We start from the raw sequence: 26,730 nt of genomic DNA, 5'->3' as shown, positions 1-26,730 counted from the left end.
CTTCGAGAGCAGCCTGGCCAACATACTGAAACCCCATCTCTACTAAAAATACAAAAAATTAGCTGGGCATGGTGGCAGGTGTCTGTAATCCCAGCTACTTGGGAGACTGAGGCAGGAGACTTGTTTGAACCCGGGATGCGGAGGTTGCCGTGAGCCGAGATTGCGCCATTGCACTCCAGCCTGGGCAACAGCAGGGACCCTCCATCTCAGGAAAAAAAAAAAAAAAAAAAGAAGAAGAAGAAGACAAAACATATGGCTGAAATTGGACGTTGTGGCCTTGTTTTGCCTCTCTCAGGGCAACTTCCTGTTCTTGGTGCTGGTCAATTTTCTGTTTTATAAGGCCCTGGTTTCTCTTTCCTTTCAGTTAATAAATGGCCTCAATTAGAAAAATTAACCTTTGGACAATTCACAGGCTGCATGATCACATGTTCTAGCCAGGCCCGGGGCAGGAGATGGGAAAAGGAGATTAAAGACAAGAATCATAGCTGGCCATCTTCTGCTGGCACCTGTAGATCTAAAGCATTCTTTGTGACAGTTCCATGGTATTCCACTGTGCAGATGCCCTGTGACTGATTCAGCCCATCCCCTGTTGATGAAGTTTTGAATTGCTCCCAGTTTTTTGTCATTATACACAAAGCTTGGCCTGACAATCCTTAATGATTCTGGCTGAGTGTCTGGGTTTCGTGAGATCATTTTGATGCTGCAGAACAGAACTCGTGGGTGGCTGGCCTGGCCTTATGTTAGCTTGAGGCTGGGAGAAGTGGGAGGTGGCAGAGAGCCAGGCAAATAGCTTGAATGTGACCTCATCCATATTCTAGGATGTAATTGATCCCTTGAAGATTTCTGAATTAGCTGAATGACAAACACAAGATAGTTTGATGACCCATTCAAACCGGGAAGCCTTGCAATATCAAGCCCTCAATTAACAGCCTTAGAATACATGTCCTCAATTAGGAGTCCTCCTCAAAAGGAGTCCTCAGTTAACAGGCTTAGAAGACATGTCATTGCTTGGGCATGTTATTGAAAACCATTCAAATGGTGAAGTGAGAAACCCTAAATGGGATATGGAAAGGAGGACTTGAAATAGATGATTCAATAGCCCTTATTGAGGAGGTGCTAGAGAAACAAAAACTAGGAAGAAAGAAAGTAGGATAGTACCCTCTTTGTGCTTTTTCTAAGGCAACAGGAAACAGTGTCATTCCTCTGAGCCTGCAGGATATCTCATTTACTCCTCTAATAGTTAACAGGAAGCTAAGGGTAAGGTTCTCAGAAGGCCACTCCCACTTCATGTGACATCAATGTGAGAGACTATTTCCTTATGGCCATTTCCTCCTCTCTCTTTCCCAATCCTTTTCTGTGGGTTTAGCTCTTTGTTTGTTTAGGTATTTGTTGCAGTGCAGGTGGTAGTGGTTACAGCATTTATTCCCAACTGTGAAACAGATGTGCAGTACACAAGCTCTTGTCAAATGGCAATGGAACAGAGAACTGTCCAACAGACTTGAAGCTAATTGCTGGCTGATCACATATAACATCCATTTTTCTATCTATCATCTATCTACCCATCTATCTATTTATCTTTCTATCTAATCTATGTGTGTTTTTGTATGTGTGTTATATGAATGTGTATATATATAATGTATATTATATGTGTAGATCTATTATATATGTAGATATGAATAAATATATACATAAATTGTATGCATATCTTTATGTGTATATACATATAATATACACATATAATACACATATACACATACAATTTGAAGTTATATACATACATACATATATATAAATTTGTCAAAGATTCAAAACAAAGGCCAAAATGATTTGTATCAGTCAGGCTAGTCTAAGCTCTGCTGCATCAGAATAAACTATCTCAAAATCTAAATGTCTTAAAACATAAAAGTTTGTTTCTTGCTTATGAAAAGCTACTGTGGGTAGGTGCAGGTGGGCTGTGATCCATGCAGTCATACAGGAACCCAGGCTGGTGACTGGGTCCCCTTTGGGAATATCACTGGTTCCCATGGCAGTGGAAGGGGAGCTAGAGGATCTCATTTTGGCTTTTGAATGCTTTCTCTTGGAAGTGACACAGTCACTTATGCTCATAGCCCAGTGGCCAGAGATAGCCATATGCAATTGTCTTCCTGCATCACAGTGACCTGGAGGGGACTCCAGAGTCTCTCCCCAACTCCACTCCTGCAGCCCCTCTTGGAGTTAGAGCTTCTGAGTGCTTTGTTTGCTGGTGACCCTGAGTCCTGGCTTTCATTACATTGTTATTCGATCCCTTTGAAAGAGTTCTCATGATGAATTATTTTCAGAAATTGATCTTGGGAGGAAGTGTAGTCCTCTTGAAAAACTGGTATACTTCCTTTTTATTCCCACAAATAGTGAGTATTAAGTAACTTCTCATGATTCCCTTTTAGTCTTGGCTAATAAGAAGCTCAGGGCAAAATTTAGTTCTCAGTTACAGTCACTATGTCGGCCTGGGAATTTTGCAGGATTGCTCCTTCCTCTACCTGATTATAAGACATTTCCTATTTCTTTCTTTCTTTTTTTTTTAAGACGGGGTCTCACTTTGTTGCCCAAGCTGGAGTACAATGGTGCAGTCATAGCTGACTGCAGCCTCAATCTTCTGGGTTCAAGCGATCCTCCCGCCTAGCCTCCTGAGTAGCTGGGATTACAGGCATGTACTACCATGCCCAGCTAATTTATATATATATATATTTATATATATATATATATATATATATATATATATATTTAGATTATTTATATATATATATTTATATATATTTATATATATATTTATATATTTTATATATATATTTTTATATATATTTATATATATAAATATATATATATATATATAGAGAGAGAGAGAGAGAGAGAGAGAGAGATGGGGGTCTTGCTATGTTGCCCAGGCTGGTCTCAAACTCCTGGCCTCAAGGAATCCTCCTGCCTTGGTCTCCCAAAGTGCTGGAATTACAGATGTGAGCCATCATGCCTGGCCCATTTCTTATTTCTTTAATCATGTCCTGGTTGAGTGTGTGACTTTTAATGTGTACTCACTCCTATCTCTTTTGGAAGTTGCCAGGGTTTACATTGTACATAAATAAATATAAGTCACATAATAGCTTCCATTCAATGACTGCTTCCTTGATGTTGGCCACCTTCTGTGCCTTATCTTGTTCATTCCTTACAACAATCATATGAGATATTATTGTCAGTATTGTATGGTTGAGGAAACAGACTCAGAGGGGTTAAGTGACTTGCCCAAGTCCACACAGCCAGCAAACGGAAAGTAATCCCAGTTCTATCTGACACCAAGGGCTGGGTTCCCAACCACTTTCATTTCATAGCATCACGTAGACAGATGATTCCATTCAGGTAACGTATATTCACCTAGAAGACCTGTCTTCACGTAGGTTTTGTTTTCATTAGTTCCGATTTTCTTTGATTTATGTATAAGAAAATTGAAAATATTTGTGAGCAAAAACCCTACTGCTTTTTTCAACTAGTATAACGGCTCCTGGGAGAATCAGAAGGTTTTATGTTACAGCTTCTGATTTCTCATTTTCTTTTTAAAATTTAGGAGTGTAGTCCAGGCGCGGTGGCTCACACCTGTAATCCCAGCACTTTGGGAGGCCAAGGCCCGTGGATCATGAGGTCAGGAGATTGAGACCATCCTGGCTAACACGGTGAAACCCCGTCTCTACTAAAAATACAAAAAGAAAAAATTAGCCAGGCGTGGTGGCGGGTGCCTGTAGTCCCAGCTACTCGGGAGGTTGAGGCAGAAGAATGGCGTGAACCCGGGAGGCGGAGGTTGCAGTGAGCCAAGATCATGCCACTGCACTCCAGCCTGGGCGCAGAGCGAGACTCAGTCTCAAAAAAAAAAAAAAAAAAAAAAAAAAAAATTTAGGAGTATGTGTTTACAGAGATGTGCACAACTCTTAAGTGTGCAACCTGATGGATTTTTACACACACACACGTGCCTCCCTTTAACCACCACTCAAGATCATCAGCCAGCACCCCAGAGATTCCCTTATGCAATTCCTAGTCGTCACTCACCTCTTTCCTTCCTCAAGGTAGCCACTATTTTGACTTTTGTCACCATGTATTACTTTGCCTGCTTTCGAACTTTGTAAAAACATTATACAGTATGAACTCTGTTGTGTCCAACTCTTTTTCCTCATCCTTGCATCTGTGACATTCATCCATGACGTTGCATGCAGCAGAAGTTCAGTCTTTGTTGCCTCTCTGTAGTATTTCATGGGATGAATATGCCACAATTCATTTACTTATTCCACTGTTGAGCGACATTCAGGTTGTTTTCAACTTTTGGCTTTTATGAAAAATAGTTTCTGGCCAGGCACGGTGGCTCATGTCTGTAATCCTAGCACTTTGGGAGGCCGAGGTAGGTGTTTCACCTGAGGTCAGGAGTTCGAGACCAGCCTGGCCAACATGAGGAAACCCCATCTCTACTAAAAATGCAAAAATTAGCAGGGCATGGTGGCGGCCACCTGTAATCCCAGCTACTCGGGAGGCTGAGGCAGAAGAATTGCTTGAACCCAGGGATGGGGGTGTGGAAGTTGCAAGAGCAAAACTTCGTCTCAAAAAGAAAAAAAAAAAAAGGAAAAAGAAAAACAGTTTCCGTGAACATTTTTCTTATCTTTTGGTAGAAATACTCATTTATTTTGGGCCAATACAGCTATATCTGTTTTCAATTTCTTGAATTTACTAGGTATCGTTTAGCTGGTTAGATGTAATGCCTTTGGGCTTTGTTAGGCTTTGGAAGTTTCTGGAGCATAAATATAACTTTCTAGTCTTAGAATACAAGTAAACAAATGGGATAATTTTTCTTGTTAGGAAAAGTAATTTGCAATAAAGCACAGCATTTAGTCTTCTTAGCACTACAGACAGTTTGTATAGGTGTTCTTATTTGCAAAACTGGCATATTTGTCAGAATTCTTTTTTTTCATTTGCAAATGACAGACACCCAACTCAAACCAACTTTAGTCAAAAAGAGAATGTAATGACTCAAGTATCCAGCTGCCTTCAGGTTTGGCTGGATTCAGGTGTTTAAACAATGTCATCAACATCTGGCTCCTCTTTCTGTTTATCTGTTTGTTCTGTTCTCCTCCCTGTTGGCATCACTCTTAGGCCCTTCTCTACTGGTGACCACTGGCAGCTTCAGGTTTAAAATTTCGTAACACTGGCCGGGTGCAGTGGCTAACACCTGCAATCCTAGCACTTTGGGAGGCTGAGATCAGATCGCTTGAGCCCAGGAGTTTGAAACCAGCTTGGGCAACATAGAGAAACCCTGTCTCTATAAAAATACAAAAACTAACCAGGCATAGTGGTGCACACCTGTAGTCCCAGCTACTCAGAAGGCTGAGGGAGGAGGCTCACCTAAGCTTGGGAGGTCGATGTTGCATTGATCTGTGATCATGCCACTGCACTCTAGCCTGGATGGCAGAGTGAGACCCTGTCTCAAAAAATAAAATAAAATAAAATTTCCTGGCTCCAAGGCCAGCAGAAGACAGAGCTTCTCTCTTCCCTACAGTTCTGATAAAACTCCCAGAATTGAATCTCACTGGCTTCAACTGGGTTGTATGCTCTGACAGAATCACTGTCGCCAGGAAGAAAATAACTCTGATGGGTCATATTCCACACCTGGCCCACAGGGATTGACTGTGTGGGAGAGGTGTTACCCAGGGAAAAGTGTTAAACACAAAAGCGAGAAATGGATGCCGTGCAGGGACACAATAATGAAACACAGATGTCAACTCTGCTGAGAAATATGGATGTGGGTTGGCACACGGACATTCTGAGACTGTAGGTGTTGGCAGAAAGTTAATATTGTCGTAGCTCTGATTACTCAAGTCTAACCCTTGTCATTTACATAGAGATAAACTTGTAGAAGTTGGCTGAGCTTTAAAAATGTTCTACTTCCTTCTTTCAAAAATATTGCCGTTCATCTCATCATGCTGGCTTGAAACTGTAGAGATATGCTTGTCTTTTATTTTCCTTCTCACCCTTTCCCTATTGGATCAGCCAACAAATCCTATTGATTCTTTCTTTAAATTTTCTCCCCTACTAATTACTCTTTTTCTCTATTCCCTCTGACATGACATCAGAAGCTCCAGGATTATGTATTTATTCTATCCCTTTAGCCACCCCAGTGAAATAAGAGCACCTCTTTCCCAGTAAGCCTTGTGTTGGTCCTGGAGGACTGACTGGGTTTACATGCCCATTCTTGAGCCAAACTCTGTGGCCAGGGGGATGATGGACACCTGAGTCATGTGACCATCCTGACCAGCAGGTCAGGAATGCTGTCAGCCCTTCCTGAATCACCTGGACCAAGAGCGAGGGAGGGAATGATGCCCAGAGGAAAGTCAGGACATTGATGCCAGCAGAAGGGGAAGTGGGTAGTAGGCAAGTAAAAACAACAGGTATCCAGCACACTTAGAAATGAAAACTGGAGGCCAGGTGCGGTGGCTTATGCCTGTAATCCCCACACTTTGGGAGGCTGAGGCAGGAGGATCACTTGAGCTCAGGAGTTCAAGATCAGCCTGGGCAACAACATAGGGAGACCCCATCTCTACAGAAAATGAAAAAATTAGCTGGGCATAGTGATGCATGCTTGTGGTCCTAGCTACTCCGGAGGCCGAGGTGGGAGAATTGCTTGAGTCCTAAGAGATCAAGGCTGCAGTGAACTATGATTGTACCATTGCACTACAGCCTGGGTGACAGAGTGAGACCCTGTCAAAAAAAAAAAAAAAAAAAAAAGAAGGAAAGGAAGGAAGGAAAAGAAAGAAAGAAAAGAAAGACTCAACCAAGCGTGGTGACTCATGCCTATAATCCAAGCATTTTGGGAGGCTGAGATGGGTGGATCACCTGAGGTCAGGAGTTTGAGACCAGCCTGACCAACATAGTGAAACCCTGTCTCTACTAAAAATACAAAAATTAGCTGGACATGATGGTGCACGCCTGTAATCCCAGCTACTCAGGAGGCTGAGGCAGGAGAATTGCTTGAACCTAGGAGGCGGAGATTGCAGTGAGCCGAGATTGCACCACTGCACTCCAGCTTAGGCTACAGAGTGAGACTCCATCTCAAAAAAAGAAAAACGAAAAGAAAAGAAAATTGAAACTGCATCACCTCTTATTTCAAAGTGTTAAAAGAAAAACTTTAGACAAACTAGAGGTAACAGAGTTTAATCAAACAAAGAATGATTTGCTAATGGGACAGCCTCCCCAGCCAGAATAGGTTCCGAGGGACTTAGATACTGCCACATGCTGGGTCAAAGAAGATTTATGGACAAGAAAAGAAGAAAGACATAGAAAAAATGGAAGTGAGGTTCAGGAACAATGGATTGGTTACAGCTCAGCATTTGCCTTATTTGAACACAGTTTGAACAATTGGCTGCCTGTGATTGGCCGAAATTCAGTGATTGGTTCAAGAGTAGGTTATAGTCTGTTGACACCTCTAGTTAGGTCACAGTTCATTATGTACAGAGAAATCTTTAGGCCAAACTTAAAATATGTTAGGAGGTAGCTTTGGGCTAAATTTGACAAAAGTATGCTGTGGTCTGTGGATCAGAGCTTATGGAGCTCATAAAATCTTATTTTCAAATTGGAAGATAGCAATTGTCTACTTACCCCAGTCCTCTAGTTTCCATTAACCATTCTTCTTTTATGCACTTATATTAATTTATGCTTTGAACCCTAGGACCTCAAGTGTAATCAAAAAGCACAAAAAGTCCTCGTTTCTTTCAATCCTTTGGTTCACTGGTCCCCTCACCCATAACCAAGGGAATATATTGTTAAGATGTAAGCTTAGTTGCATGTGTTAAAGACCACAAAAACAGTGGTTTAAACAAGATAATTTTATTTCTCTCTCACATAATAGTCTGAGCTGATACAATGGCTGTGCTCTGTGAAGTCACCAGCAACCCAGCATCCTTTCCTCTGTTGTGCATTTACTCCAAATGCAGGTCTTGGGTGCACCGTCATTTCCGCATTCCGGCCCACAGGAAGCAAGATGGAGAAAGGGAAGAATAACCTCTTTCCTCTAACAGCACAGCCGGGAAGTTGTGTGTATCACTGCTGCTCTCATCCCATTGACCGTCCTCATGTTCATACCTTGGTGCGAGAGAATCTAGAAACACAGTCTTTGTTCTAGGCAGTTGTGTACCTGACTACGAACAAAAGGAGAACAGATGGAAGATAACCAGCAATCTCCGCAGGGAAAAAAGGGAAACAAATCTGACTTTTTCTTTTCTTCTTGTTTTTCAGGTGAAAAAAAAAAAAAAAGATCCCTGAGTAATTGCAAATGCTGGGACAGTTTACCACTCCAGGGTGAAGAGTCCATACCAACATGTCTGCCTCCTACGGGAATAACGGGTCTGAGGAAGACCCAGATTACCCTGACTATTCAGGGTCTCAGAACCGTATGCAGGGGTATTCGAAAACTCAGGGTTATCCAGATGTTCCAGGTCCTCTGAACAATCCAGACTACCCTGGCACCAGGAGCAATCCATACTCTGTAGCCTCCAGAACACATCCAGACTATCCTGGGTCTCTGACAGAACCAAATTATCCTAGATCTCTGAGTAATCCAGACTATTCTGGCACCAGAAGCAATGCATACTCTGCAGCCTCTAGAACAAGCCCAGACCATCCTACCTCTCTACCAGAGCCAGATTATAGTGAATTTCAGAGTCATCCCTACCACCGAGCATCATCCAGCCAGCCAGACTACCCTGGATCTCAACGAAATCTTGATTTTGCAGGCTCCAGCAGCAGTAGAAACTATGCAGGCTCCAGAACACATCCAGATCATTTTGGATCCTTAGAACCAGACTACCCTGGAGCTCAGAGCAACTCTGATCGTCCTGGACCCAGAGCCAATTTGAACCATCCAGGATCCAGAAGGAATCTAGAACATACAAGTTTTAGAATCAATCCGTACGCAGACTCTCTGGGAAAGCCTGATTATCCAGGCACTGACATTCAACCTAACTCTCCACCCTTTTTTGGGGAGCCAGACTATCCCGGTGCTGAGGACAGTCAGAACTTGCCAAGCACTTGGAGAGAAACTGATTATTCAGATGCTGAGAATGGTCATGATTATCGCTTTTCTGAGACCCCAAAGATGACTAGGAGGTAAGTTCAGATATATATCCCTTCAATTGGGAGTGGAGGCTGAGTGCTGAATCATCAAGTCAATGGAATTTGGTTGGTGTGGTTTGGATTAGGGATATATATGATGGTTTCCATGAGCTGAAGTTGTGGTGAAACACGCATACCTATCTGTAGACCTCACCTGGGCCATGGACTCTCAGTTTGAGGCGTCAAGCCCTTACCTGAACTTAATCTTTCACCATCTCTTCCTTGGATCACCTTCCCATTATCCCACCTCTTCCTAATTCAATCCCTGTAAGACATCTAGATCCACACTGTTTTGACCCTGCTACATTGCCAACAAGGTAAGGCTTGACACTCATAAATCCAAACACTTTAATCAAAATTACATCAACAGTAATGAATTGTTGTCCAGAAAATCTTTTGGAGATCTAACTCCATGAAGTCAATTAGTTTTTTATATGAGATGTTTGCACCACTTCTTTGTTTTTTTTGTTATTTTTTTTTCTTATTTTTTTAATTTTTCTTGAGACAGGGTCTTGTTGTGTCACCCAGGTTGGAGTGCAGTGGCACAATCATAGCTCACCACAGCCTCAACCTTCTGGGCTCAATCGATCCTCCCACCCCAGCCTCCCAAGTAGCTGGGACTACAGGTGTGCACCTATTATGCCCGGCTAATTTTTTATTTTTTTATAGAGACGGTGTTTTGCCATGTTGCCCAAGCTAGTCTTGAAGAAGGCTCCCAACTGCTGGGATTATAGGCATGAGCCACCATGCCCGGCCATGTTTGCACCACTTCTGATTTTTACACTTTTATTTCTATTTTACTGACATTATCAGAATTGATGACTTTTCACCAAAACTTTACTGCAGATTTGATTCACTGATTATCTGCACTATTTTAATCTAATTTTATCAATTATAGTTTTCACCATTTTCAGTATTCCTTTAAGGCCGTTTTTTTTTGTTATTTATTTATTTATTCATTCATTCATTCATTCATTCATTCATTCATTTTTTGAGATGGAGTTTCGCTCTTGTTGCCCAGGCTGGAGTGCAATGGCATGATCACAGCTCACCATAGCCTCCACCTCCTGGGTTCAAGCGATTCTCCTACCTCAGCCTCCTGAGTAGCTGGGATTACAGGCATGCACCACCACGCCCAGCTAATTTTGTATTTTTAGTAGAGACAGGGTTTCTCCATGTTGGTCAGGCTGGTCTCAAACTCCCAATCTCAGGTGATCCACCTGCCTCAGCCTCCCGAAGTTCTGGGATTACAGGCGTGAGCCACTGCGCCTGCCCTAAGGCCATTTTTAAATAGCAAGTCCAGTTTTTCCAGGTTTAGATTCTGTAGATCTAAATTTAGTCTAAAAGATTTTGATCGTCTGTCAATTTTTGTTCCTTGACAAATTGTACCAGATGCAGTTCTGGACACCGACAGCATTAGTCTGGGTGACTTAGTTCTACCAAATCTAATTTTTCCTGGGTTAAGTTTTTTCATGTTCATGTTGCCAACAAAATGTAATTTTTTTTTTTTTTTTTTTTTGAGACAGAGTCTCGCTCTGTCATCCAGGCTGGAGTGCAGTGGCTCAGTCTTGGCTCACTGCAACCTCCATCTCTCAGGTTCAAGTGATTCTCCTGCCTTAGCCTCCCAAGTAGCTGGGATTACAGGCATGCACCACCATGCCCAGCTAGTTTTTGTATTTTTAGTAGAGACAGGGTTTCGCCATGTTGGCCAGGCTGGTCTTGAGCTACTGACCTCAAATGATCCGCTTGCCTCAGCCTCTCAAAATGCTGGGATTACAGGCATGAGCCACTGTGCCCAGTCTAGGATGTGATTTTTTTAAGTCAGTTTGTGGTTTAATCAGTAACAATGTTTGTTATGTGAAGTTTTAACCAATATGAGTTTGATTTTGCATTTACTGTTTCTATTAGTAATATTTATGAATTTGATTTAAAAAACTGGTGGCTTGTGTTTATCTCTAGGAACAAGGATACAGGACTTGGGCGTGCAGCAGTCCTGATGTCTTTAGAACCCAAATAGTAGGGTTAACAGGACCAGGTGAAAATGTCCTCCTTGGTCTTATCACCCACTGCCTGATTCATCATTCCAAAGCCCACCTTTGATCCTGTCACTCCTTTGCTTTTCATCTTCCATGGGTCCCCATAACCTTTGGAGAAAGGCCACCCAACTTCACTTATAGAATGTTTATGAATAAGGATATGTCATGTTAATGTGAGATGCCAGCCAAAGACCAGCCTGACTGATCTCCTCTTAAGTCTCCTGTCTGCCCCCTGCCTTGACCTTATACTCTAGGTCAGTGGTTCTTGACTTTGGCTGATCCTTAGCATTACCCAGTTATCTGGGGAACTTTAAAAATAATACAGATGCCTCGGCCAAACCTTCAGAACTTCTGATTTAACTCTCCAGGACGAGGCTTGGGAAGTGGTATATGTAGTAAATTGAGAATCATTACTCATCAATTGATTTTCATAGCATTTCCTTTATATATTCAGTACTTTCTGGTGTCACATCTTTTTTTATGCTGTTCTTCATCCTTGGAATGCCTTCCCCTTATGTATGAATGTGTCCTCTCAATCCCCACTCAGATATATCTTTTCTATGCAGATTTCTCCCAAAACTCTCAGCAAGAATTCTCTTTCCTCCGAACTCCTTGAGCCTGTCTTCGGATACTCACCAGTTTCTACTTGTAGTATAATTGTTCATAGCTGTGTCTAAGAAGCTGTACCAACGTGTACTGTGAGCTTCTTGAGGGTAGATACCCCATGTTTTCCTCTTTGTATTCTCACCTCCTAGCCCATGCCTAACTCAGAGTTGGCATTTAATCTGCATTAATGGAATGGATGGATGGATGAATACATTAATGAATGGATGGATAGATGAATACATGGATGGATAGATGGATGGATGAATGTATGTATGGTTGGATGCATGGATGGTAAATGGATGGATGGATAAATGGATGGATGAATACATGAATGAATGGATGGGTATATGGATGGATGGATAAACAGATGAATCGATGGATGGATGGATGGATGGATGGATAAATGGATGGATAATTACATGATTGAATGGATGGATACATGGATGGATAGATGGATAGATGAATGTATGTATGGATAAATGGATGGATGGATAAATAAGTGGATGAATACATGATTGAATGGATGGATGCATGGATGGATGGATGGATGCATGGATGGATGGATGGATGGATGGATGGATGACAATCCTTACTATACTCTTGGTTGGATAGTGATCCATCATTTTGGATTTTAGGGCGCTCAGCAGAACATCTTCAGTCCAGCCCTCATTTCATCACAGGAGTGATGGCCCCTTGGGCAACCTTTGGGGAGAGAATGAAGATTACCCTGAAGGCATTGAAATGGCATCCATGGAGATGGCAAACTCATATGGCCACTCTCTGCCAGGTGTTCCTGGAAGTGGCTATGGTAAGCATTTGTTAAGCCAGGATCACATCCTGGGAAGAAAATAAAGTCGGTGGATTTAGGGGTGCAGTCATTAAGGAGACTTGGCAATAGGAGAATTGGTATATGCTTCCCATCTCAGAGACCCTTTTTTTACATACAAAAGTTGAGAATTCAGTGTTTAGAGAAGCCAAGTTAATTGTCATCAATTATTAAAAAAACGCCAGGTAAGAGTTGTTGAAAATGGTGACCTGTGCACTCTGTTCCTACCGGAGTTGGTGAAGCTCAGTTGACGGTGGTTATGTGGCAATGTGGGCTTATTGTGGCAAGATCTTCATATTTTTCAGAAGCCATGTATTTGGGGTTTTTATGTGAAATCTGATGTTGATGTGTTCCAAAATAATTTTTAAAAATAAAAACAGTGAGCTGGGCAAACAAAATCACATTTTTTGTTAGCTGCCGGTGGCCACCTGTAGTTTAGCATATCCTAAAGGCATTCAGGCAGTCAGCACCTATGTGTTCAGAACCTACTGGGGGAAAAGGGAGTTAAGAGGTAGCTCTGCCCTCATGTTATTTAAAACCTAAATAGGTCAACAAAAGTGCCACATCAAGACTAAAGAAAAGGCTGGGTGTGGTGGCTCACGCCTGTAATCCCAGCACTTGGGAGGCTGAGGCGGACAGATCACCTGAGGTCAGGAATTCGAGTCCAGCCTGGCCAACATGGTGAAACCCCGTCTCTACTAAAAATACAAAAATTAGCCAGGCACAGTGGAGGGCACCTGTAATGCCATACTTGGGAGGCTGAGGCAGAAGAATCACTTGAACCCAGGAGGCAGAGGTTGCAGTGAGCCAAGATCACACCACTGTACTCCAGCCTGGGCACTAGAGCAAGACTTTGTTAAAAAAAAAAAAAAAAAAAAAACTAAAGAAAGTTAGCAAGCAAACTATTAATATTTGAAAAATCATGTTGTCCTCATAATTTGTTATGTGTATAGGTAAGATGCTTAGCTCCAGGAGGCAAAGGAAATTCTAAACAGTTTTTTTTGTTTTTTTTTTTTTAAAGACAGTGTCCTGCTCTGTCACCCAGGCTGATCATAGCTCACTGCAGCCTCAAACTCCTAGGCTCAAGCAATCCTCCTACCTCAGCCTCCCCAGTAGCAGGGACTACAGTTGCATGCCACCAGTCCTGGCACTTTTTTTATGCTTGAGAAAGATGGGGTCTTGCTGTGTTGCCTGGGCTGGACTTGAACTTCTGGTTTCAAGCAATCCTCCAGTCTCGGCCTCCCAAAGTGCTGGGATTACAGGCTTGAGCCTGGGCCAATTCTGAACAGTTCTTACTTTCTGGGAGGAAAAAGAGACGTGTTCCAGGAATCCATTTGATGGCACAGGAGAAAAAAAAAATCCGGGCAATGTTAAAGGAATTTGGGGACTGTGGAGGTCAGAAAAGGGAGAAGGTGTTCAGCCAATAAGAAGAGAACAAGAGACCCAAGTGCTGGGAGGTGCAGATGGAGGATTGATGAGCCTCGAGGAGTAGATGGGGCAGGTTTGGAAGAAGGCAGAGAGGACGGGACAGGATGCATAGCCCTGTACTAATGAAAACACTGAGTGTTAACACATAGAAAATTTTCATTCTGGGCCTAATTTTAAAAATTAGCTGGGCGTGGTGGCACAACCTGGGGTCCCAGCTACTTGGGAGACTGACACAGGAGGATCACTTGAGCCTGGGAGGTTGAGGCTGCCATGAGCCGTGATTGTACCACTGCACTCTGGCCTGAGTGACAAAGCGAGACCCTGTTGCAAAAAAAGAAAGGACCGGACAGGACAGGACGGGACAAGACAGAAAAGGAAGGGCGGGGGGAGGAGAAGAGTAGGGGGGAGGCAGAGGGGGAGGGAGGGAAGGAAGGAAGGAAGGAAGGAAAAAGAAAAATATTCCTTTGGGAGCACAGACATCAGCTAGCCCAGGGCTATTCCAAACCTTTATTCCATGCATTCCTCCACAGGGGCAATAGAAATCCCAAGGGGGGAGTATCTGCTCTTGAAAGGCCAGAAAAAAATCTCACCCTTTTGATGTATAAAGCAGAGATACACATGTAGTACACAAACAGATACAGTATATCTTTGGTATTAAAATTTCTTAGAGGATGGCAATGAGGAAAAAATATCTCCCCTGCTTAGGGGGCTGATAATGAAACAAGATTGAGACACACTGCACTACTCCAATGCAAGTGGAATTTATAACTGCAAGCAAATCTTGAGTGTTTCCTATGCCCTGTAGTCTCTGTCCAGCACTTGACTTTTATTATCTCATTTAATCTGTACAACCGCCTTTCAGGTAGGCACTGCCGCTCTCCCTGTTTTAACAGATGGGAAAACTAAGACTCAGAAAGAAACACGCACAAGGTCACTCACTTACTAAATTGACAGAACCAGGACTGAATCGCATCTCTCCACCCAAAACCTGACCTCTTATTTACCCTGCATTACTGCTAGGTTGAATCAGGGCAAACACAAACAGATTCCTGACCACAAAGCTCTATAGAACATTGGAAGTTAAAATACTTAAAAAACAAAAAAAGCAGGTCAGTATAGCTCACTTCTCTGGGATCCTTTGTAGGACAAAGTTTGCAGCCCTTGGCAATCACTTGTCCAGTGTCACCCCATCCTGATAAAGTGTTCACTCCTTAAGGAGAACCTGTATTCATCTATGTACCCTCCAAGGCTCTAGGTGCTCTTCCTAGTGTCACAGTGCCTGGCCCACAGTAGGTGCTTGAAAAATATTAACTGAGTTAATAACAACAACAACAACAACTCTAAGAGTTGTATCAGCTAGCTATTGCCACAGGAATGCTGCATAACAAACAACTCCAAAAATCCAGAGTCGTACAATAAACAAGCATTTATTTCTTATGGGTCTGCAAGGTTGGTTGGCATTTGGCTGAACTAGGCTGAGTTGGTTGTGCTTGGCTCTACGTCATGGGTTCTATTTAGTTCTAGTGTCCCTCTTCTTGGACCAGTGAGTAACCTAGGGCAATGTCTTCCCATGCTGTAAGCCGAAAGTGCTCAAAATGGCAAGCAGAAACACATGGTATCTTTAAAAGCCTTGGCTTGGAACTGGCACACTGTCACTTCTGCCATATTCCATTGTTAAAGGCAAGTCACACGACTAAGCCCAATATCAATGGAGGTGGTCAAGGTAGGGGAAGTGTAATATTTGCTGAATAACAATCTACTACAATAGTCAATATATATTAGAGTTTAATATGTTCTAGGATTATTTAATTATTTCACATGTGTTCCCTGATTCAATTCCCCCAACAACCCTATGTGAAGGTCCTATTATTATCCGTATTTATTTATTTATTTTTGAGACAAAACGCCCGCTCTTTCGCGCAGGCTGGAGTGCAATGGTGCAATCTCAGCTCACTGCAGCCTTTACCTCCCGAGTGGCTGGGACTACAGGCACACTGCCACCATGCCCAGCCAGTTTTTTTATTTTTTGTAGAGCCAGGGTTATGCCATGTTGCCCAAGCTGGTCTCAAACTCCTGTGCTCAAGCGGTCGTCCCACCTTGGCCTCCCAAAGTGCTGAAATTACAGGCATAAACCACCACAACTAGTCTATTATCCCTATTTTAGAGACTAAGATATTGAAGCTCTCTATAGAGATGCTAAGAAACACACCCAGAGGGTGCACAACTAGGAAGTAACAGGGCTGGGAGCTGATTCTCAGGCAAGAAGCACCAGATAGTCTTGCAATGTAATTTTGCATACTGTCCCCATCAAAATGTGCTCCATTTTCTCCATTTCTCCCAGCTACTTGGGAGGCTGAGGCTGGAGAAAATCACTTGAACCCGGGAGGCAGAGGTTGCAGTGAGCCGAGATTGCGTCACTGCACTCCAGCCTGTGTGACAGAGCAAGTCTCAAAAAAAAAGAGTGGACTAGAGTAAGGCTATGTTAGAGTGCAGTTTATATAGCCAAACAAAGCATTATTTTGTAAAACTTGCTTTTCAGTTCTATATATATAGGTGTGTCCTGGATCTCAGTGCAACCATTATTTACACACACACACACACACACACACACACACACACACTTTTTTACTGGGCTCCATGACTCATGCCTGTAATCCCAACACTTTGAGAGGCCAAGGCTGGCAGATTGTTTGAGCCCAGAAGTTCGAGATCAGCCTGGACAACATGGTGAAACCCCATCTCTACAAAAAATACAAAATATTAGCCAGGCATGATGGTGCATGCTTGTAGTCCCAGCTACTCAGGAGGCTGAGGTGGAAGGATTGCTTGAGCCTGGGAGGTCAAAGCTGCAGTGAGCTGAAATCACACCACTGCACTCCAGCCTAGGTGACAGAGTGAGAACCTGTCTTAAAATATATATTAATATATATATTTAATGTTATTTTTATATTATATATTATATTAAAATATATATTTATAGATATGTTATTATATTTGAATATATTTTTATATTATATAACATATAATATAAAATATAGATTATAGGTAACATAAAAATATATAAATATATTAGAAATACAAAAAATATATAAAATATATAGTATAAAATATATATTTTTATTTTTATATCATGTAGTTTATATATATATATATTTAGAGACAGGGTCTCATTATGTTGCCCAGGATGGTCTTGAACTTTTGGGCTCAAGTAATCTTCCTACCATGGCTTCCCAAAGCACTGGGATTACAGGCGTGAGCTACCTCGCCTTGCCAACAATTATTTTTAACTATGGCTTAGTCAAATGAAAAACCATTGATCAAGGCTGATTATATTTAACAGCACTGTTTTTGTATTTTTGTCCTAGTTTCCACACAAGTTCTTAATCAGTAGTCTGTTAGAACCTCAAAGACCAGGTCTCAGTCTTATTAGCCGTTATGAACCATTATTAGCACATCATAACTATTGCATGCCAGGAATGTCTAGTGTGGTGAGACTAATTGGCAATGTCTCCTTCCCTTTCCCTCCAGTGAACCCTGCTTATGTAGGCGAAAGTGATTCTGTCCTTGCTTATGGAAACCCACCATTGTCTGAATGTGATTGGCACAAGTCACCCCAAGGTAAGTGATATGGTTTGGCTCTGTGTCCCCCACCCAAGTCTCATTTCAAATTGTAATCCCCATGTGTTGGAAGACAGACCTGGTGGGAGGTGATTGGATCATGGGGGTGGTTTCCCCCGATGCTGTTCTCATGATAGTGAGGGAGTTCCCTTGAAATCTGATGGTTTAAAAGTGACAGCTTCCCCTGCACCCGCTCTCTCTCCTGCCCCCATGTAAGACATGCCTTCTTTCCCCTATGCCTTCCAACATGTTTGTAAGTTTCCTGAGAAACGCCCGCCAGCCATGAGGAACTGTAAGTCAATTAAAACTCTTTTGCCTATAAATTACCCAGTCTCAGGCAGTATTTTTATAGCAGTGTAAAAAGAGACTAATACAGTAAGACTTAAAAGGACAGTGATCCAAAAGTCAACCCTGGAGAAGGCACATGTCCAAGACGATCCACCCATTGCCATTTCCTCTTGGCCTCCAGTGTGGTTACTCATGCAGAACCTGCTTAACATATCATAATGGAGTTTTCTCTTAGATGTGTAGTTTGTTGTCTTCTGGGGATCAGGGTGTCTTCATTAGGAATCTTCTGGTTGCAAGTGACAGAAACCCAACTCAAACAGGCATTAGCCCAAGGGGAATTCATTGGCTCATGTGGTAGAAGCGTATGGGGGAACCTTAAAGAAATGAAAGTAGAAATATTAATACCTTCCAGCACCTAGTACAGTGCTTGGCACATAGTAGGTATTTTAGGGATATTTGTTAGATTAATTTGTTGAATGAGTACAGAAATCAGGACCTCAGTCTGACATCAGGGAACTCAGTGTCACCTGGACTCTGGTTTCCCATCCATTTCTCATCTTTGTAAAACTTGCTTTTCAGTTCTATATGTATAGGTGTGTCCCGGATCCTCAGCTCCTCTTTAAGTTAGACCTCATTCATCTCCATCAGAGTCAGGACTTGTCCACAGGCCAGAGAATACGGCCAATAGCAGGCCCACGTGAGCCCTCTGCTTAGCCACCTCATTAGGAAGTCTTAGTTCCTCCCTGGGTCCATCTCTAATGTGGGGGAAGGACTCTGGCCCGTCTAACTGGAGCACATGCCCACACTTGGACCAGTCATTTTTACCACAGGGGACAAGACTGGGTCACCTGTCTATCCTGTGGCTAATGTCTGTGTTGGTGGGGACAAGTTGCATTGATCAAAGTTTTTCTGAATATTCGTATAATTATTATGATGATGGCGTGTGGAAGCAATCAGACTGGTGAAAGATAGAAGGCGCTGCAATCAGTTAGGAAGCTCTCTAAGGATCACTGTGTGTGCTGATGAAGGTTGAATCAGAGGCAGAGACTGAAAAACAAAAACGAAGCAACAAGCCAGGCACGGGGGTTATGCCTGTAATCCCAACACTTTGGGAGACTGAGGCAGGAGGATTGCTTGAGCCTGGGAGGTTGAGGCTGCAGAGAGCTGTGATCACGCCATTGCAGTCTAGCCTAGGTGACAGAGTGAGACCCTGTCTCAAAAACAAACAAACAAAAACAAAAAATGAAGCAACAGAGGAGAGAGACTAGGGAATGCTGGAGCCACAAGGCAAATCTGTGAGCAACAAGGAATAAATTAATGAGGTCCTCTATACAATGATGCATATGGAGAGAAGCCACTTAGAACTCTCACCTTTCAGCCCCATCGCCTATAAGATAACCGTTAGCCTCATCCTTCAAGAGATGTATGCCTTTTCAGGGAAGGTTAGATATTGCTACTTGGAAGGGAAAACCGTTGGGATATAAATGATCACACTCTCTATTTGGTCCCCACTGGGGCACAGAATGGCTTTAATTATCAGGGAGAAGAAATACCTTTAAATTTCATGACTGCTCTGTCTTGCCGGCATGAGGTTTGGAGACCGTATAGAAAAAAACACACTCAAAGTGTTTTTTCTGTTCTCTTACTCAATAACTATCAACACAGAAGGCTTCTGTGAACAAATGGGTGGGGGTTTCTCCCCACACACCAAGAAAGCGATCAATTTTACAGCAGACATCGCTGGGTGTCCTCCAATTCAATTCTGACACTATCTACCTGGAGATAGTGTCAGATCCCACAGGACAAAGTCGTAGCCCCCAATACTATATACCTCCTTCAGACACCAGGCACAAGTCCAGGCTGCTGGAACTTCTTCTTCTTCTTCTTCTTTTTTTTTTTTTTTTTTTTTTTTTTTTTTTTTTTTTGATACAGTCTCACTCCGTTACCCAGGCTGGAGTGCAGTGGCGCCATCTCAGCTCACTGCAACCTCCACCTCCCAGATTCAAGCGATTCTTGTGCCTCAGCCTCCTGAGTAGCTGGCATTATGGGCACGTGCCACCGCACCAGGCTCATTTTTGTATTTTTAGTAGAGACAGAGTTTCACCATGTTGGCCAGGCTGGTCTCAAACTCCTGATCTTAAGTGATCCGCCCACCTCGGCTTCCCAAAGTGCTGGGATTACAGGTGTGAGCCACCGCACCCAGCCCCAGAACTTCTGACCAACCAGCTTCAGGTTGGGGTTCCCATGACCTCCTCCATTGGTTTGGTTAATTTGCTGGAGCAGCTCACAGAACTCCAGGAAACTTGTGTTTACTGGCTTATACAAAGAATACTACAAGGGACACAGATGAAGAGATGCATAGGGTGAGGTATAGGGGAAGGGGCACAGAGCTTCCATGTCCTCCCTGGGTGAGCCACCCTCCAGGAACCTCCCCGTGTTCAGCTACCAGAAAGCTCCCTGAACCCAGTCTTCTTGGGCCTTTTATGGGGAGGCTTCATTACATAGACATGGTTGACAACTGTGTAGAAATGTGACTGGATGGCCAGGCATGGTGGCTCTCACCTACAATCCCAGCACTTTGGGAGGCTGAGGCAGGTGGATCACCTAAGGTCAGGAGTTCGATACCAGCCTGGCCAACATGGTGAAAGCCCGTCTCTACTAAAAATACAAAAATTAGCCGGGTGTTGTGGCATGCGCCTGTAATCCCAGCTACTTGGGAGGCTGAGGCAGGGGAATCGCTTGAACTCAGGAGACAGAGAATGCAGTGAGCCGAGATCAAAAGGTGTATGATCTTGTACTAATAGACGAGTTGGGGAAACCCAGAAAGCCATGTCTGTTCAGATCCTTCTTGGGCTCTCTGTGCAGCGTTCCTTCCTCCAGGGTTTGGGGCAGGACCCCTTCTGAAATGATGGAGAATTTCTTTATGGCCAACTCCAAGACAGAAAGGCGGGGAAAGACTGGAGTCCTGCCTTGGGGAGAAATAGAGCAAACGAAAAGAGGCAGGAGATCAGAGAGAGAAATTCTCTTTTCTGAGGCTTAAAATTCTAACATTATAACAAGGGCTATGGTAGTTATGAGCCAGGAACCATGGGTGGGAAAAAATTATATATATATATAACATATCACTTATCACACGTATATATACACATACATATATATATGTATATATATCACACATATATATACACATATATAATCACACATATATATACACATACATATATATATATATATATCACAGGAACCCTGGTAGAAGAGGAGTCCCTAAAAGGCAGAGAGTAGTAAAGAAATAGAGGACCAAAAGATGAACCTGGCTGTCTTCATCATTTTGCTTTGTGTTGAATCTGATTCACAAACCACATACAATTAATTCATAGCCCAGGCTGGGTGCAGTGGCTCACACCTGTAATCCCAGGACTTCTGGAGGCTGAGGTGGGTGGATCACTTGAGTTCAGAGGTTTAAGAACAGCCTGAGCAACACAGTGAAACCCCACCTCTATGAAAAATAAAAAATTTGGCCAAGCATGGTAGCTTATGCCTGTAATCCCAGCACTTTGGGAGGTCTAGGTGGGTGGATCACTTGAGGTCAGGAGTTTGAGACCAGCCTGGCCAACATGGTGAAACTCCGTCTCTGCTAAAAATATAAAAGTTAGCTGGGCATGGTGGTGCATGCCTGTAATCCCAGCTACTCAGGAGGCTCAGGCTGGAGAATCACTTGAACCTGGGAGGCGGAGGTTGCCGTGAGCTGAGATCATGCCACTGCACTCCAGCCTGGGCAACAGAATGAGACTCTGTCTCAAAAAAAGAAGAAAACAAAACAAAAATTAGCCAGGCCTGGTGGCATGCACCTGCAGTGCCAACTACTCTGGAGGCTGAGGTGGGAAGATCCCTTGGGCCCAGGAGGCAGACACTGCAGTGAGCCAAGATCACTCTACTGCACTCCAGCCTGGGGGACAGAGTGAGACCTTGCCTAAAAAAAAAAAAAAAAAGAAAGAAAAACAAAAGATAGCCTGATAAAGTGTAGCTTTGATGAATTAATTATGCCGTGTCTCTAGGAAGTGCCTGCCACATAGCGTGCCTGCTTAAATGTTCATTCATTTATGAATGAATTTTTTTAGATGGAATCTCACTATGTTGCCCAGACTGTTCTCAAACTTCTGGGCTCAAGCAATCCTCCCGCCTCAGCCTCCCAAGTAGCTGGGAATACAGGTGTGAGCCACCACCTCAGTTGGCAAGAATGAATGAATGATACACCAGCATCTTTTCTGTTGTTGTTTTTGAGGCGGAGTTTCACTTTGTCCCCCAGGCTGGAGTGGAGTGGAATGACCTTGGCTCACTGCAACCTCTGGCTTCTGAGTTCAAGCGATTCTCCAACCTCAGCCTCCTGAGCAGTGGGATTACAGGCACCTGCCACCACACCTAGCTAATTTTTGTATTTTCAGTAGACAGAGTTTCACCATGTTGGCCAGGCTGGTCTTGAACTCCTGGCCTCAAGTGATCCACCCACCTCGGCCTCCCAAAGTGCTGTGATTAGAGGCATAAACCGCTGCACCTGGCAAGAATGAATGACTATACCAGCCTCTTGTCACAGGAAGGGGCCAGAGTGAAATGACTAATAGTTCTGCTTTGGGTTCAGACCAATCTGGATTTGACCCCGGCTCTACTGCTTGCTGGTTTTGTGACAGACAAATTATTTCATGGAGCATCAGTTTTCTTAGCTATAAAATGGTGTTGATTTTTAATACCTACTTCATAGCATAAATGTTGTGCTCTATTTAAAGTACTTGGCCTGCAGTAATGGCAGGTATCATTACTGTTACTACTGTTGGGAGAAGGAGTACATGGGTTCTAGTTCAATTTTGACATTTAATGAAAGTGTGATGAGGAGGAGCGGTGTCTGTTCAGCTCTCTGCACCTCAATTTCTCCGACTATTAAATAAACAACTAGGCCTAGGTGATTGGAAATTAGATCTGTTGGATAGGAATTGTGTTTATGTGCCTGACACTGAAACAGAAACGTGGCTTAGCAATAAGTTTTTCTCATGTACTGAGAAGTGTGGGCTAGGTGTAACGGTTCACTCCTGTAATCCCAGCACTTTGGGATGCCAAGGTGGGAGAATTGCTTGAAACCAGGGGTTCGAGACCAGCCTGGACAACAAAGTGAGACCCTGTGTCTTAAAAAAAAAAAATAGCTGGGCATGGTGGTGCCCCTGTGGTCCCAGCTACTCAGGAGGCTGAAGCAGGAGGATTACTTGAGCCCAGGAGGTCAAGGCTGCAGTGAGTTATGATCTCACCACTGCACTCCAGCCTGGGCGACAGAGCAAGACCTCATCTCTAAAAAAAAAGTTTAAAAATTTGTACTTTTTTTTACATGTGGTGGCTCATGCCTGTAATCTCAGCACTTTGGGAGGCTGAGGCAGGCTAATCACTTGAGGTCAGGAGTTCAAGACCAGCCTGGCCAACATGGTGAAACCTCATCTCTACAAAAAATACAAAAATTTGCCAGGCGTGATGGCAGGCACCTATAACCCCAGCTACTCAGGAGGCTGAGGCAGGAGAATTGCCTGAACCCAGGAGGCAAAGGCTGCAGTGAGCCAAGATCATGCCACTGCACTCCAGCCTGGGCAACAGAGCGAGACTCCGTCTGTAAATAAATAAATAAATAAATAAATAAAAATTTTTAAAATGTAAAAAAACAAGAAGCATGGAGGGAGGAAGTGCAAAGTTTGTACAGCAGCTCCACCCATGATGCCGTCAAGGACTGAAGCCCCTTCTGCAGCATTTTTCTCTACCATCCTTAGCAGGTGAACATTCATTCTCTTGTTTTCAAAATGTCTGGAGGAAGACTGGTGAAGGGTAAATTGTGAACCCAGGCACACTGTCCCCTTTGAAAGAGCATTCTTGGAAGCCACAAGTCTCATTGGATAAAACTGGGTCACAGGCCCACCCTTAGCCGCAAAGAACACTGGGAGACGTTGAGCACTATGTCTGCACAGGAAATGGAGCTTTTTGCTGGTATGAGAAAGAAGGAGACTAGAGACTGAGAGCCAGACAAATAGCAGAGTTCACTACCTAAGGCATCAGGAGATAATAATTGTATCACTGTAAACCCATGTGGATTTCTACAGGCATATAAAATTACAGATATAAGATGTAAGTTCAGCTGGGCGCTGTGGCTCACGGCTGTAATCCCAGCACTTTGGGAGGCCAAGGCGGGCAGATCACGAGGTCAGGAGATCGGGACCATCCTGGCTAATGCGGTGAAACCCCGTCTCTACTAAAAATACAAAAAATTAGCCGGGCACGGTGGCGGGCGCCTGTAATCCCAGCTACTTGGGAGGCTGAGGCAGGAGAATGGTGTGAACCTGGGAGGTGGAGGTTGCAGTACGCTGAGATCGCACCACTGCACTCCAGCCTGGGTGACATAGCGAGACTCCATCTCAAAAAAAAAAAAAAATATATATATATATATATATTTAGAACATATATATGTGTATATTTAGAACATATATATATATATATAAGTTCTAGGCCAGAGGCACTAAATTATAAAAAAAAATCTTGCCCTTTGACTATGAGTCATTTAGAAAAATATCTTCCTTCTGTTTCTAGAATCCCATTGTCTTAAATGAAAGATTCTGTTTTTGATTTCTTGCCTAGCTACCAAGACAGAATTCTCTGCAGGAAAACACTCCTTCTCCTGAGAAAACTCCTCTGGGGTTAGATGCAGGGAGTTATGTTGTGATTTGTGTAGGGCTGGCTTTGATGAGCTCATCCTGGCATTTTAAAAATAATGTGAATGGTATATCCCTTTGTGATCATCATCACTTTTTCCCTGCGAGTCCCAGTCAATGTGGGCATGACTGCTGTATGAAGTCTTGGGAAGCCCACCCCAGTAGAGAAGGAGGCTTGCAGGAGGCAGGAGATGCTATCCGATGACCACGTGAGTGAAATCATCATAGAGGTTGAGAATGTTTCCTCTGGGGTCCAAAGCCACCCATCCTCAAGTCAGATTTTTCAGGAAAAGGTGCTGCTAGACTCAAGCATCAACATGGTTTCGTCAATATCTGACATCGATGTGATAGACTCTCAGATGGTCAGCAAAAGGAATGACCAAAAGGGCAACCAGGTGCTGCAGTTTTCAACATCTTTGAATGAATCGATGTCTCAGACCCTTCATAGCCTGGAATGCATGGGCATAGACACTCCTGGTTCTTCACATGAAGCTGTTCAAGGTAGTGAAATGCTGGGGAAGAGGAGTAGGGGAGTAGGAAAGAAGGCTTCCTCGTTGTCCACAGCGTATTTTACTTTTTAGATATCAAGTTGGGCCAGGCATGGTGGCTCACACCTATAATCCTACTGCTTTGGGAGGCCAAGGTAAGAGGATCGCTTGAGCCCAGGTGTTCGAGACTAGCCTGGGCAACAAAGGGAGCCCTCATTGCTACAAAAAAAATTTTAAAAATAATAACCAGACATGATGGTGCACACCTGTGGTTCCAGCTACTCAGGAGGCTAAGGTGGAAGGATCGCTTGAGCCCAGGAGTTGGAGGCTGCAGCAAGGTCTGATGGCACCACTGCAATCCAGCCTGGGTGACAGAGTAAGATCCTGTCTCTAAAAGAAGGACATTGAGTAATACGGAAGGGCGAAAGGTTTTGTGGTTGAACTAAGGAAGCCAAGGACAAAGGAAGGGATCAATTTAAGACATCCCTAACAAGAGCTTATTTTTATCAAGCTTATTTCGTATGCCTTGTGCTCTGCAGAGCACCTGCTTTTTTTGTTATCCATCGAATTGAGTTTTATGTACTCCCTGCACTCCACACCTTTGAGGTGGCATTTCCATTTGCTTGATGAGGAAACTGAAGCTCAGATAAATTTAGTGACCTAGAAGATCTGGGCCCAAATACAGGTTTATCTGATTCCCAAGACTACATTCTTTTTTTTTTTTTTTTTGAGACAGAGTCTCGCTGTCACCCAGGCTGGAGTGCAGTGGCGCGATCTCGGCTCACTGCAGGCTCCGCCCCCCAGGGTTCACGCCATTCTCCTGCCTCAGCCTCCTGAGTAGCTGGGACTACAGGCGCCCGCCACCACGCCCGGCTAATTTTTTGTATTTTTAGTAGAGACGGGGTTTCACTGTGTTAGCCAGGATGGTCTTGATCTCGTGACCTCGTGATCCGCCCCCCTCAGCCTCCCAGAGTGCTGGGATTACAGGCATGAGCCACCACGCCTGGCCTTTTTTTTTTTTTTTTTTTGAGACAAAGTCTTGCTGTCGCCCAAGCTGGAGTGTAGAGGCACGATCTTGGCTCACTGCAACCTCTGCTTTCCAGGTTTAAGTGATTCTCATGCCTCAGCCTGCTGAGTAGCTGGGATTACAGGTGCATGTCACCACACCTGACTAATTTCTGTATTTTTAGTAGGGATGGGGTTTTACCATGTTGGCCAACCTTGTCTCGAACTCCTGGCCTCAGATGATCTGCCCACCTTGGCTTCCCAAAGTGCTGGGATGGATTACGGGTGTAAGTCACCACATCCAGCCTCAAGCCTGCATCCTTAACCGCCACACTGTCTCACTATGGGCTAATTCCTCCTCACCCTGGTCAGGCAACAGATTGGATGCCTCTTGTTGGCAAGATCATCAGGAAACCAGATCTTAGCTGAGACCTTCCAGCCTCTCTGCTCCTGAGGCCAACAGAGATGCTGTTTTTTTAAATTAAATTTAATTTAAATTAAATTTAATTTAATTTAATGTATTTATTTGA

The 26,730-nt window shown here is 43.5% G+C and overlaps 1 protein-coding gene across 5 annotated transcripts in view; it reads left to right on the top strand.

The window, feature by feature from the left end:
* TMC5 (transmembrane channel like 5) overlaps positions 1–26,730 on the top strand; it is a 96,584-nt gene that overhangs the window by 22,360 nt on the left and 47,494 nt on the right. For 4 of the 5 annotated variants that reach the window (XM_003266082.2, XM_003266081.2, XM_003266084.4 and 1 more), the window contains exons 3-5: positions 8,296–9,165; positions 12,449–12,621; positions 17,596–17,685. In XM_003266082.2, the coding sequence (XP_003266130.2) occupies positions 8,378–9,165; positions 12,449–12,621; positions 17,596–17,685 (1,051 nt within the window). In that variant the 5' untranslated portion in view covers positions 8,296–8,377. Of the gene's footprint in view, positions 1–8,295; positions 9,166–12,448; positions 12,622–17,595; positions 17,686–24,641; positions 25,209–26,730 lie in introns of those variants that run through there. The other variant, XM_003266083.3, reaches the window with a different exon arrangement.

This window comes from Nomascus leucogenys, chromosome 18, assembly GCF_006542625.1.
Source record: "Nomascus leucogenys isolate Asia chromosome 18, Asia_NLE_v1, whole genome shotgun sequence".
NCBI classification, from domain to species: Eukaryota; Metazoa; Chordata; class Mammalia; order Primates; family Hylobatidae; genus Nomascus; species Nomascus leucogenys.
This window is presented reverse-complemented; position numbering and strand designations above follow the sequence as displayed.